This window comes from Glycine soja, chromosome 17 (genome assembly GCF_004193775.1).
Source record: "Glycine soja cultivar W05 chromosome 17, ASM419377v2, whole genome shotgun sequence".
Lineage (NCBI taxonomy): Eukaryota > Viridiplantae > Streptophyta > Magnoliopsida > Fabales > Fabaceae > Glycine > Glycine soja.
Genome location: NC_041018.1, coordinates 16,396,525 through 16,410,106, shown reverse-complemented (window position 1 = coordinate 16,410,106; position 13,582 = coordinate 16,396,525). Strand labels below are relative to the sequence as shown.

At 34.4% G+C, this 13,582-nt stretch overlaps 1 protein-coding gene across 1 annotated transcript; it reads right to left on the bottom strand.

The window, feature by feature from the left end:
- Positions 1–7,667: 7,667 nt before the first annotated feature.
- On the bottom strand, positions 7,668–13,236 carry LOC114392120 (serine/threonine-protein phosphatase 7 long form homolog). The gene is made up of 3 exons (XM_028353156.1): positions 12,392–13,236; positions 12,243–12,307; positions 7,668–7,711 (listed from the first exon to the last, which is right to left on the bottom strand). Exons 1-3 carry the CDS (start codon positions 13,234–13,236, stop codon positions 7,668–7,670), a joined length of 954 nt encoding a protein of 317 aa, XP_028208957.1.
- Between the last annotated feature and the right edge of the window lie 346 nt (positions 13,237–13,582).

The window sequence follows — 13,582 nt, the reverse complement described above, 5'->3', positions numbered from 1 at the left end:
AATAAAAGAAAATTGTGTAACAATATTAATTTGAAGATAATTTTTTGAGTGAAAATAAAAATATTTTGAATATGAAATTTGTAATAATTTTTTAATTAGATTAGGTTGTGTTGATAATTTGTACAGAAATCGCGTTTAATTGCTTCTATTTTTTCCTTCCGTGAACAATTTTCGTGAAATAAATTTATTTACATCTTTGTTAATAAATTTATTTGGTTATAACTTTTTTTTCCAAAATAATCATAGATGTTGATTAAACGTGTACATGAATTATTTGATCCATAACTAAATTCTTGCATCGTCCCATCGGATATGTCATATAAATGTGTTCTAGATTCAAAATTTGTTAGTATGTTAAAAATTGATGAATGTTTGAACTTTGAATAAAAAAAATTTGTAGATTATATTTATTTAAAGTAAATATTTTGAGTATGATTTTTTTTTAAGATGAAGTTGTAGTATTTTTTAATTAGATTAAGTTGTTTTTGGTGTGTTAAAAATTTATAAGCGTTCAACTTGAAAGTGTTAAATATTTTATTATATTTTAGCAATTTTGTAATTAGTTTTTCCATGTTAAAGCTATTAATGTTAAGATTAATTATTTATAATACTAACTTCGTTCATGAATTATTTAATTTTGTGTTAAAAATGAGTAATCTTGAAATTGTTCATTTTTTTAAGTGTGTCTCATGAAGTAATTTGAAGTTAATTAAAAAATTTTAAAAGAGAAATTGAATGTAAAGTTCCAATAAAGAGATATTTTGGGATTACACTTTAAAAGAGAAATCTAGTGTTTCGTGTTAAAAATGACTATCTGGTAATTATTTGACGTGTTAAAATATTTTTTTTGTAGGTACAGGATGAATTCGGTTATAACAGGTTGTATTTCAATGGAAGGGTATATGAAGATAATGATGGTGTAATATTTGAAGGAAGTAAAAAAGCGATTCAGATTAAACGTGGAATTAGTTTCAATGCCTTGAAGAAAAAAATTGGAGATAAGGTAAAGTTACAAAATAATGAAATTATTTCAGCTATCAGCTGTAGATTTTTAGTGTCAGGAAAATATATTGCCTTGCAAATTTGTGATGACGAAGACGTTGAAACGATGTTAGAAAAGTTTTAAACAACAAGACCAAATGTCAGTTTGGAATTGTACATAGAAAAGGATGTTGCTGGTGGTTCAATGTTTCATTCTGCAAATTCGCTTACATCATGTGGAAATTATTTATCTAATGATGAGAACACACCGGCAACAAATATGAGCAATTTACATATTGACGAAGAGATGATGATGATGATGATGATGATTATCTTGTGTCTAACTCATACGTTGAAGAGTCTGTAGACGAAGATGACAGTGTTGACGGTATATCTGAAACAGAACGATGAAGTCACCGACATTCCTCAACCAGTAAGAATTGTTCACCCAGCAAAAGGTATAATTTGCTATATAAAAAAATTTGACAATACATTTATTATTTGATGACAATTGTATTTAATGGTAATAAGTAGATTTGATTTTTTATTTGAACTGTTAGGTGCACAACGAATTGAAAATCCATTTTGGAATGATGCTTTTCATTATAACAATATCAACTGGAGTTATCCTGATGAGGAGGACATTTGCGGTTTGGAGATGCCGTCGACCTTTAATGTTGGCCAAGAATTATATGTTGGCATGGAATTTGATAGTAAAGAGCGGTCAAAAATGCAGTCAAACAATTGTTATGAAGGTGCATCAAAGTTTCAAAGTTGTTGAAAGCAAATCGAACAAGTATGTGGTTTGTTGCTTGAAATAGAATGCAGAGTGTCCTTGCCTTTCTATATGAGGGCAATTTTATCTAAAAAAACAGATACGTGGAAAGTCACACAATGGGTGGACCACACACATGTCTGAATATGAGCATGACACAAGATCACGAGAAACTTGATTCAGATTTAATTGCCACTTGTGTGTAGGTACGTATTTTATGTTCATATATGTTCATTTATTGTTAATTGTCATTTAAATTTTGTAATGTTATTCACAGGCATGATCAGAGAAGACCCATCAATAAAAATTCTTTGATTCAAGAGAGGATTAACAGTGAATTTGCGTACAAGGTCGTACAAAAAAGCGTGGTTGGCGAAACAGAAAAGCCATTGCAATTGAATATGGCGATTGGGATGAGATCTTTAGATTTTTGCAGTGCAAAAAAAAAAAAAAACAATCATGCAAGCATATTTGAAAACTTAAAATACGAATAACTCAAGTTAAAATCAATTCATTTTTTACAACTGTGAACAAATTAACTAAGGTACAGTAGGCAAATTTGTTTTCACTAATATTAGTAGGTCATCACCACTACAGTAGAATTTAAGTTAAACTTAGATAAGTACCTTATGAAGAGGCCAACTACCTTGTCACAGCTACAATCAAAACTAAACAAATTTCTGCATGTATAATTGAACAAATTTGTTATCAAACTTGTGTGTGTGTCTTTGTATGATGAGTGGTGTGTGTGTGTGTGTGTGTCATCAGTGTGTTGTGTGTGTGTTTCTATCATACGTGTGCGTGTGTGTGTGGTCATTAGGGTTTGTGGTGTGTGTGTGTTTCATGACCAATTTTTCATCCTGGCAATTCAGTGGCAGTTGTATTGCTTAGGCTTTCGTCGAAATGAAAGGAAAATCAACGAGTCTGACAGAACAACTTCAGTCTTCACTCTTCACTAGTTGAACACAAATAAAAAAAATTAAACTACTTCAAGGATAAATAAAAGGTTCAGAAGCAGCAAACCTAGATTGTCTAAGCTATTTTATAATGGGCAGCTATAGTTACAATGATGATGAAATGAACTATAGAAAAAAAAGTATAAATACAGAAGAATAAAAAAACAATTAAGGGCAGAACTCAAAAGCTTTTAGCCATGTTGCTTGGAATTTAATCATTAAGGGCTGAGCACTTGTTCTTCAATTGTAGCAAAACCCTCCCTTTATGGTGGGAATCAATGTCCTGGTTAATCTTATCACTGTAATGCCACAAAATCATAGGGACCATTTTCTGCAACATGGAATGAGGTAGCAGATGGAGTCAGGTCCAAAACCTGGAAATGCTGGTGGATTGCTTTAACTTGGACAATATGGCACCATAGAAATAAGGTGGTGTTCCAAGATACAACTTTTCATGGAACCAAACTGTTAGAAGATGCCCTATTCCTACTATGGTCGTGGATCAAAGCAATGGACAAGGATTTTACTCTTCATTTAACCAATGGTCCTCTAATCTTAAGGAAGGTTTTAGGAACTAGGAGGCGTTAACTCTTAAACTCTTAAACTGTTACAATAACACAATAAGGGTAAGGGAACTGTTAAACTCCAATAATAGGCGTTAACTCTTAAACTCTTAAATTGTTACAAGAACACAATAAGGGTAAGGGAAACTGGTTAAACTCCAATAATAGGCGTTAACTCTTAAACTGTTACAAGAGCACAATAAGGGTAAGGGAAACTTCACTAAGGAGAAGAAGCACAAAGTTGTCACGATGCTCGAGTTAAAATATGAGATACCCTAGCCATGTTTAGTTCACTAAGTGTGCGATACATGAATGCAATCAAATATTCATACAGGATAGACCAACATACCTACGTGAGGTGGCGAAGGAGAAGAAGCACAGACTTCTGACGATGCTCGAGTGCGACGAACACGATGCTCGACCTTAGACAAAATGATGGTTAGATGGAGAACATACAACTTCAAGGTAGATGGAGAACAAAGAGAGCAAGAAAGCTTAGATGGAGAAGAAGACAGAGAGAAGGAAAAGACAATGCGAAGGAGACGAAACATACCTAGGTATGGTGGCGAAGGAGAAGAAGCAGAGACTTGTGACGATGCTCGAGTGCGACGAACACGATGCTCAGATGCAGACAGGGACGGTTTCGCTAGACGAAGATTAGAAGAAGAAGAGAGCGTGATTTTGTTAGTAGCTTCCCCTGGTGCATTATGAACCCATGAATGAGAAGAACTAACTTGATCCTTCCTAATAGGTACAGTTCCAGTTGGACAATGGTGCTTCTGAAGCCCAACCTAGTTGGTGATTTCTTCACAGTTGTTTTTCCAATTGGTTTCTTAAAGCAAGAAAAAATAACTATTGAAATTAAGAGCAAATATAATCAAAGAAAGACGAAAGGTTAACCACATTTGAGGCCACTCAAAGGAATGCATACCTGCAGCTTGTGGTTATTCAATAAAGGATGGTCAAATGCGGGTTTCTTGTTAATATCAATGCAATCAACAATGTACCCAAAATTTGTCTATAAAATCCAAAAATACAACATGCATAAATAAAATTTTAAACAATGCAGTGAGATTATGTTCAACATAAGGAAGTATACGATGGTATATAAAAAGGATAAAAAATACACGAATACTCTTGATAGGAGGTTTTTCTTGGTGATTAACTTTGAGGTTTTTTTTCCTCGTTGCATTCCATTTTTACATTTTTTTTTCAAATTTTCCAACATATTTTTCTCAAAAATTAATTTTCAAATATTTTTCAGATAGATAGATGTTTTGAAATTTAATTATGAAAATATTAAGTTTATGAGTGAAAAAGTTTTCAAAAAAAAAAAAGAGTCAATGAGTAAATGTTGTGTCCGAGTTTGCTCTGCTCCAAACAAAAAGTTAGTCTGCATTTAAATAAGTGTTAGCAAAGTTAGAATAATTAATTTGAATGGAATCCATTTTATAAAATTAATTTTTATGTAATATGATTTATGTTTATATATTTTTATTATAAAAGAAATAATGTAGTAAAATTTTATATAAAATTTTAAATCCAACACAAAAGTACCTAAATTTACATCACTTTAGAATTAATTATAAATTCTTAATCAATGTCTCCGTTTAGCATGCAATCAAATGCATGAAAATTTATTAAGGAGATCTAGCTTAATTGGATGAGCAATGCCTTTATCATAAATTTGCAAATATCATCTTTGATTGCTAGAAATAATTTTTTAATGTTATTTTTAAAAATTTAACGTAAAATCAAATGCACACTTAATCAATTAAATCATATAAACTAACTTATTTAGAAGACATTAAACTTTTAAAGATAAAACTGATATAATCAACTTTATTTGTAAGATAAATATAATATTTATTTAGATAGAGGTATAAATATTGAGTTTGAGTCTGAGCCTATAATTGTACTATTAAATAGTTAAAGACAAATTTTATTTCCTGTACTCACCCTGCTTCTAATTGTTAAGTGAATTTTAAGAATCTTACTAAATAGTTTGAGCCACCTTTTTATTTAATTTGCAATGCTTAAATTCACTCAAATCTAGAGTAACCAATATTTTTATATATTTTTATTTATTTTTATTTTTCTTGGCAAGAAACATTTGAGACTAAATTAATAATGGTTTTACATTTATCCGTAATTAACAACAAAAGGGAAAAGGACTCTTCAAGTTAGCAGGGTATTCTTGCATCTTGGCGGCAAATTTCCCAGATTAGGGTTCATTTAGAAAATATTTCCCAGACTAGGGCTCTTTTAAACAAATACCAGAGGGGTGCTGTTTTTTACGTAGGAACAGTGGGATTATTCATGCAAATCGCTAGCATGAACAGCGCCACACTCAGGCACGCGACACGTGGCTGTGTCGCCTCTGCCACTGGCGACAGCAGTGATGTCGCCACCTGCAATGGCGCTTTGGCCATGCAGGGTAGAGTCGCTGGTCAAACCAGCGCTTCCCTATGCGTAGCAGGTGCAGCTTTTGCAGGTCTAGTGAAGGTGCAGTGCAGCAGGGAAAACGCCAGGGCCTTTGGCGATTTAGGGTGAAAACGCCAGCTGCCTTGGCGATTTAGGGTCTTCAAATATTTCGTTTTGTGCTTATTCCTGCAACTGGTTCATTTCATTTTTCTTGCAAACTACTTCATTTTCCTTTTCTTGCAACTGCCAGAGGTTTCATTTTAAAGCTATTATCCGTGTTTTGTGCTTATTCTTGCAACTGCTTCATTCATTTTTCTTGCAAACTGCTTCATTTTCCTTTTCTTGCAACTGCCAAGGTTTCATTTTAAAGCTATTAGCCGTGCCTTTGAGATTGTTTCTGTTTTGTTTTGGTGGATTTAGCTGTTCAAAAAACTGTGGTATGAAATTTTTTTTAAGTTATTTTGTTAGGTTGTAACTTAATTTTTGTATATAGTATTTATTTATTTTAAAATTAAATTAACGTTTATATTTGATATGCTTGTTTCAATGTGTGTTTAAATGTCAAAAATAAAAGAAAAATTGTGTAACAATATTAATTTGAAGATAATTTTTTGAGTGAAAATAAAAATATTTTGAATATGAAATTTGTAATAATTTTTTAATTAGATTAGGTTGGTGTTGATAATTTGTACAGAAATCGCGTTTAATTGCTTCTATTTTTTCCTTCCGTGAACAATTTTCGTGAAATAAATTTATTTACATCTTTGTTAATAAATTTATTTGGTTATAACTTTTTTTTCCAAAATAATCATAGATGTTGATTAAACGTGTACATGAATTATTTGATCCATAACTAAATTCTTGCATCGTCCCATCGGATATGTCATATAAATGTGTTCTAGATTCAAAATTTGTTAGTATGTTAAAAATTGATGAATGTTTGAACTTTGAATAAAAAAAATTTGTAGATTATATTTATTTAAAGTAAATATTTTGAGTATGATTTTTTTTTAAGATGAAGTTGTAGTATTTTTTAATTAGATTAAGTTGGTTTTTGGTGTGTTAAAAATTTATAAGCGTTCAACTTGAAAGTGTTAAATATTTTATTATATTTTTAGCAATTTTGTAATTAGTTTTTTCCATGTTAAAGCTATTAATGTTAAGATTAATTATTTATAATACTAACTTCGTTCATGAATTATTTAATTTTGTGTTAAAAATGAGTATCTTGAAATTGTTCATTTTTTTAAGTGTGTCTCATGAAAGTAATTTGAAGTTAATTAAAAAATTTTAAAAGAGAAATTGAATGTAAAGTTCCAATAAAGAGATATTTTGGGATTACACTTTAAAAGAGAAATCTAGTGTTTTCGTGTTAAAAATGACTATCTTGTAATTTATTTGACGTGTTAAAATATTTTTTTTGTAGGTACAGGATGAATTCGGTTATAACAGTGTTGTATTTCAATGGAAGGGTATATGAAGATAATGATGGTGTAATATTTGAAGGAAGTAAAAAAGCGATTCAGATTAAACGTGGAATTAGTTTCAATGCCTTGAAGAAAAAAATTGGAGATAAGGTAAAGTTACAAAATAATGAAATTATTTCAGCTATCAGCTGTAGATTTTTAGTGTCAGGAAAATATATTGCCTTGCAAATTTGTGATGACGAAGACGTTGAAACGATGTTAGAAAGTTTTAAACAACAAGACCAAATGTCAGTTTTGGAATTGTACATAGAAAAGGATGTTGCTGGTGGTTCAATGTTTCATTCTGCAAATTCGCTTACATCATGTGGAAATTATTTATCTAATGATGAGACACAACCGGCAACAAATATGAGCAATTTACATATTGACGAAGACGATGATGATGATGATGATGATGATTATCTTGTGTCTAACTCATACGTTGAAGAGTCTGTAGACGAAGATGACAGTGTTGACGGTATATCTGAAACAGACGATGAAGTCACCGACATTCCTCAACCAGTAAGAATTGTTCACCCAGCAGAAGGTATAATTTGCTATATAAAAAAATTTGACAATACATTTATTATTTGATGACAATTGTATTTAATGGTAAATAAGTATGATTTGATTTTTTATTTTGAACTGTTAGGTGCACAACGAATTGAAAATCCATTTTGGAATGATGCTTTTCATTATAACAATATCAACTGGAGTTATCCTGATGAGGAGGACATTTGCGGTTTGGAGATGCCGTCGACCTTTAATGTTGGCCAAGAATTATATGTTGGCATGGAATTTGATAGTAAAGATGCGGTCAAAAATGCAGTCAAACAATATGTTATGAAGGTGCATCAAAGTTTCAAAGTTGTTGAAAGCAAATCGAACAAGTATGTGGTTTGTTGCTTGAATAAGAATGCAGAGTGTCCTTGCCCTTTCTATATGAGGGCAATTTTATCTAAAAAAACAGATACGTGGAAAGTCACACAATGGGGTGGACCACACACATGTCTGAATATGAGCATGACACAAGATCACGAGAAACTTGATTCAGATTTAATTGCCACTTGTGTAGTAGGTACGTATTTTATGTTCATATTATGTTCATTTATTGTTAATTGTCATTTAAATTTTGTAATGTTATTCACAGGCATGATCAGAGAAGACCCATCAATAAAAATTTCTTTGATTCAAGAGAGGATTAACAGTGAATTTGCGTACAAGGTGTCGTACAAAAAAGCGTGGTTGGCGAAACAGAAAGCCATTGCAATTGAATATGGCGATTGGGATGAGTCATATGCGAAACTTTCGTCGTGGCTAAGACACATGCAAAATCATTCTCCTGGATCATATTTTCAAGTACTACATGATGATTTTATCGTTGGGAATACGGTTAGTCGCGAACACCGTCAGTTTCATAGAGTTTTTTGGACTTTTGGGCAATGTAAAGAAGCTTTCAAGTACTGTAAGCCAATCATACAAGTTGACGGCACACATTTGTACGGCAAATACCGTGGGACCCTCTTAATGGCCACATCACAAGATGGAAATGGTGGTGTCCTTCCTCTAGCATTCGCGGTGGTTGAAGGTGAGACGTTGACAGCGTGGTCATGGTTTTTGGCACACTTGCGTGAACACGTCACAGATCAAAATGGTATTTGTCTGATATCTGATCGACACGCGAGTATAAAGTCCGCTGTCGCTAACGAAGCCCTTGGTTGGCAACCTCCCCACGGTTATCATGTCTACTGCGTGCGACACATAGCAAGCAACTTCAATCGGAAATTCAATAATGCCAAACAAAAAGAAATGTTGAAAAAATTGGGTAAGATTTCCTATTTGATGGTGACGTTTATTTAAGTTTCCTATATACTTAAAATTGTTATTCATAACTATTTTTATGCAGCCTACACTCCTTGCAAGCACATTTTTGATCAGAATTTACAAAAATTTCGTGAACTGAGTCCAGCCATAGCCACATGGGTTGATCGAATTTCAAAGGAAAAATGGACGATGGCTTATGATAGAGAAGGACGTCGATATGGCCACATGACAACCAACCTTTCAGAATGTATCAATAAGGTTTTGAAGGATTGTCGAAACATTCCCATAACAGCATTGGTCAAATCAACGTACAGTAGGTGTCGAAAATACTTTGTTGAGCGTGGCCGCCAAGCGCAAAGACAGTTAAATGAAGGCCAAGTATATTGTTCAAAGCTTGTTAAAGAACTAAGGAAAAATCAAGAACAAGCTTGTACGCACATCGTTCGCGTGTATGATATCCACTCCACACGATTTGAAGTAGAGGAGAGCTTCAACCCTATAACGCAACGTGGCGGACAAAAGTGGGCAGTAAACTTGAATGGTCGTCATTGTCAATGCGGAAGGTATTCTGCGCTTCACTATCCATGTTCACACATTATTGCAGCTTGTGGTTACGTGAGCATGAACTACTACCAATATATAGATGTTGTTTATACAAACGAGCACATCTTAAAAGCTTACTCCGCACAATGGTGGCCTCTTGGGAATGAAGCGGCTATTCCTCCTTCTGATGACGCATGGACACTTATCCCTGACCCAACTACAGTTCGTGCGAAAGGTCGGCCAAAATCAACAAGGATAAGAAATGAGATGGATTGGGTCGAACCATCTGAGCACCGAACAAAATGCAGTAGATGTGGAGCCGAAGGCCATAACAGGCGTCGCTGTCCAATGCAATCTGAGCATGGGAGTTGTTCAAATCATTGATTTATGTATGTTAGTCGAGTGACTTGTATTTGTTTACGTTATGTTCAATGTATTGAATTTTTGGGGTTCAATGAATTCGGTACTTTAAGCCACTAACCCATAACACTAACCCTAACTCATAACACTAACCCCTAACCCCTAACCCTAACTAATAAACCCTAAATTTAACCCATAACACTCACCCTAACTCATAACACTAACCCTAACTCATAACACTCACCGTAACTCATAACACTAACCCCTAACCCCTAACCCTAACTAATAAACCCTAAATTTAACCCATAACCCAAACCCTAACTCATAACACTCACCGTAACTCATAACACTAACCCTAACTCATAACACTCACCGTAACTCATAACACTCACCCTAACCCTTAACACTAACCCTAACTCATAACACTAACCCTTAAACCCCTAAGCCCTAACCCAAAACCCTAACCCACCCCAAATCAATAACCCCTACTCCAAAACAGTAACCCTTCAACCCCTAAGGCTTAGCCCCAACCCTAACCCCTAATCCAAACAATAGACCAAAAACCCTAACTCCATCCCTAACCCATAATCCAATCCTAAGTCTTAACCCTACCCCAAAACCCAAAACACTAACCCTAAACCCTAACAACTAACCCTAACACTAACACTAACCCATAATCAAAAATTGATGTTTCTTATCCCTAAAAAAAAAATGATTCTAAAATCATTCGAGGTTAAAATGAAAGTGTACTTCAATATTATTTGTTTTGTATCATGTAATCAAAATCTTAACACTCTTGTTAAAAATTAGTTTACCCTCAACCCCAAATCCAAACATTTCATAACACACCCTTTTTAGTTGAGTATATTTAAGAATAAAATGATATACAAAAATAATCTGATTGCATTTACATTTTTTTGTTTTAATTATTTACAAATCTAAGTCAATTCATATATAGTTAAATTTGAGTGCATTCAATTCTACTTTAGTTTAAGGATTGATATTTTTGTCCTAACTGATTAATTGTCAAAATGAAATGTCTTACAAACAACAAAAAATTTACACAGAGACATAAAAATCAGTCATTATGGTGTCCGCGATGTCGTGAGGATGTGCCACACGGTCGATCCCATCTTCGTGCTTGACGATCAGGATTTCTTCTGCCGCGTTGTCTCCCCGCTTCTGCTTGCTCAGCCTCAGCAGAAAACTCCTGACGCAAATCAACACCTAATAAGTCGCCCATATCAGGTATTGCTCCGGGTACATTCCATTGCGGAGCAAATGGGGCGTTAGGTGTTGCCATGGGGGCATCGTGCTGCTGCGAAGGAGTCATAGTGGGCCATGAAAAATGAGCTTGTGTTTCCGCAACACCACCGAACGAATGTTCGCTCGCAGAAGTATCAGTGTGATGACCTTCAAAGGGATACTGATACATCTGTGAAGGATATTCGGAAAATGTTGCTGGCGTGTAATACATTCCATGACCACGCTCCATCATTTGTTGCGAATATTGCTCCGCTTCAACAGGCTCCCTTCGTCTGCCTAACCCCCGAGTTTCAACACTTGATTGAAGAATGTGAAACTCTGGTGCTGGGAATTCACGCTCTGATGCTGGACCATGTGACACTGGCTCAGTGACTCTCTCTTGCTCTTCTGATATAATCGCCAACTTATCCACGTAAGGCACGAGATCATCAACTGTCCATGTGTTCCTCCCTTGTGGTGACACCATATACTGTAAAGTCTCCACAACTTCACCCTACAATTATTAGCGTCAACAAATTAATGCTCACGCTTAAGAAAATTATTAGAAGTTAAACATTGAAAAACAAATAAATACCAATGCAGCTGTGTTTGCATTGTTTGGGTCGACAAACATCTTTGTTTTACGCCTATACCACACCATATAGTCCGAGTTAAAACCTAGTAGGCCCTGCTGTCGAGGATAAACGTCGACCCTAAACTGCGCTGCATTGTTCCACTGACTAATGATTGGGGCCAACAGGTGGAACCAATTCTCATCTTGTTTGCCTTTGAGCGTTATGCCATGGAGATTCTGCGGTTGCGAAGGACACCCGGGAATAGGTTGTTGCAATCCATATTGTCGTAAAACCCTATCGGGTTGGTGCCACTCAACAACATGAAAACAAATCAGTGGCACCACCGCGAACCAGACTACACTTCCAACCACACAAATTTGAGGCAGCGCTGCCATCACAGTTGGTGTGTATGGCTCCCAGACAAACTGCATATAACAACAAACTTGTCAATTTTCAGTCAAACATAACATATTAAAATATAATTTAACCATTACATTACAATCTTCTTACCTCATGTCGTTTCATCAGATCCAATTTGCGACGGAAAACTCTAAGATCATCATTGCCGATATGCTGATTTCCACGTCGTAGCCACCTACAATAAAAATGAAATCATCATTATCAACATGTTCCATCATTAAATATTTTCAATTCAAATATAATTTTTTTAACGACAAACCTGTGTCCAAGTGGTTTGTTTTCTATGACGGGAGGTGTCCTCTTTGGAGCTAAAGTGGTGCATCGTTCCCATGCCCACATTTGGATTAAGATGCACATACCTCCGATTGATTTAACTTTGTAATCGGTGGCGCTGCACATCTCTCTATATAAATACGCAAGCACGGCAGGTCCCCACGCATACGTGCTGCACTGTTCAAAGTCACGTAAAAATTGTAGGTACCTTAAGGAAACTCTGCTACTACTTTTGTTAACAAAGAGGACACCTCCTATGAATCGCAGAATCCACGCACGGGTAAACCTTTGTAATTGTTCAACGTTACCCTCATCAATATTTATGTGAGAAAAATGGTGAGCCAGCCAACTTAATTTGACCACACTGCCTTCAATTTCGCCTTCCTGTGGTCTGACTCCTAATAATTCTTCACACAAATTGGCCCAATCAAGATTTGTCGAACCAATTAATGGTGCCCCGTCAGTACGCAGACCTAATAAAATTGACACATCTTGGAGAGTAATGGTAGCCTCTCCGCATCTCAGGTGAAACGTGTGGGTTTCGGGCCTCCATCTTTCAATGAACGCACTAATTAAGGCCGCATTTATCTTTAGGTATCCCATCTTCATGATCCAATAAAACCCACATTGCCGAAGTAGAGGAACAATTTCCTCTGGTATTTGTTCTTCACCTTGATATGTCGGCACTGCTCGTCTAATGTGTAATTTTCTATCTGGTTCCCCATTCCAAACATGTTCTGAAACATGCTTGGGTTGCATCCACAAGACGTCACCATCAACTGGACCAGACCTAGTTTGTATGCTCGATGAGCATGACGACGAAGATGCCATTGATCCTACAAAATAAAATATAAAACAATTCATTAACGATAAAATTTATACATTAATTATACATACACAAATTAAGTATATTTACAAAAAAACTTAATTAAAATAAGGAAAATTTAAATGTATTATACAATCACGGAAATTTAAATGTATTATACAATCACGAAAATTTAAATGTATTATACAAAATAAATTAAATTACATCCAAAGACAATTTTACATAATTAATAAATTATATTTTTTTAATTTCAATAACAAAATATATTATACAAATAACCTAATTCATATATATTCTATAAATAAATTAAATTACATACAAATATAAATTTCAATATATAATATAATATTT

Bases quoted from the DNA above. Each gene is read 5' to 3' on its own strand.
- LOC114392120 (XM_028353156.1), bottom strand. From the start codon at position 13,236: ATGGCATCTTCGTCGTCATGCTCATCGAGCATACAAACTAGGTCTGGT. The intron at 12,308-12,391 runs GTTTGTCGTTAA...TTTTTATTGTAG, and splicing joins AACAAACCACTTGGACACAG to GTGGCTACGACGTGGAAATC. The intron at 7,712-12,242 runs ATCTGATGAAAC...GCAAATTATACC, and splicing joins AGTTTTCCGTCGCAAATTGG to TTCTGCTGGGTGAACAATTC.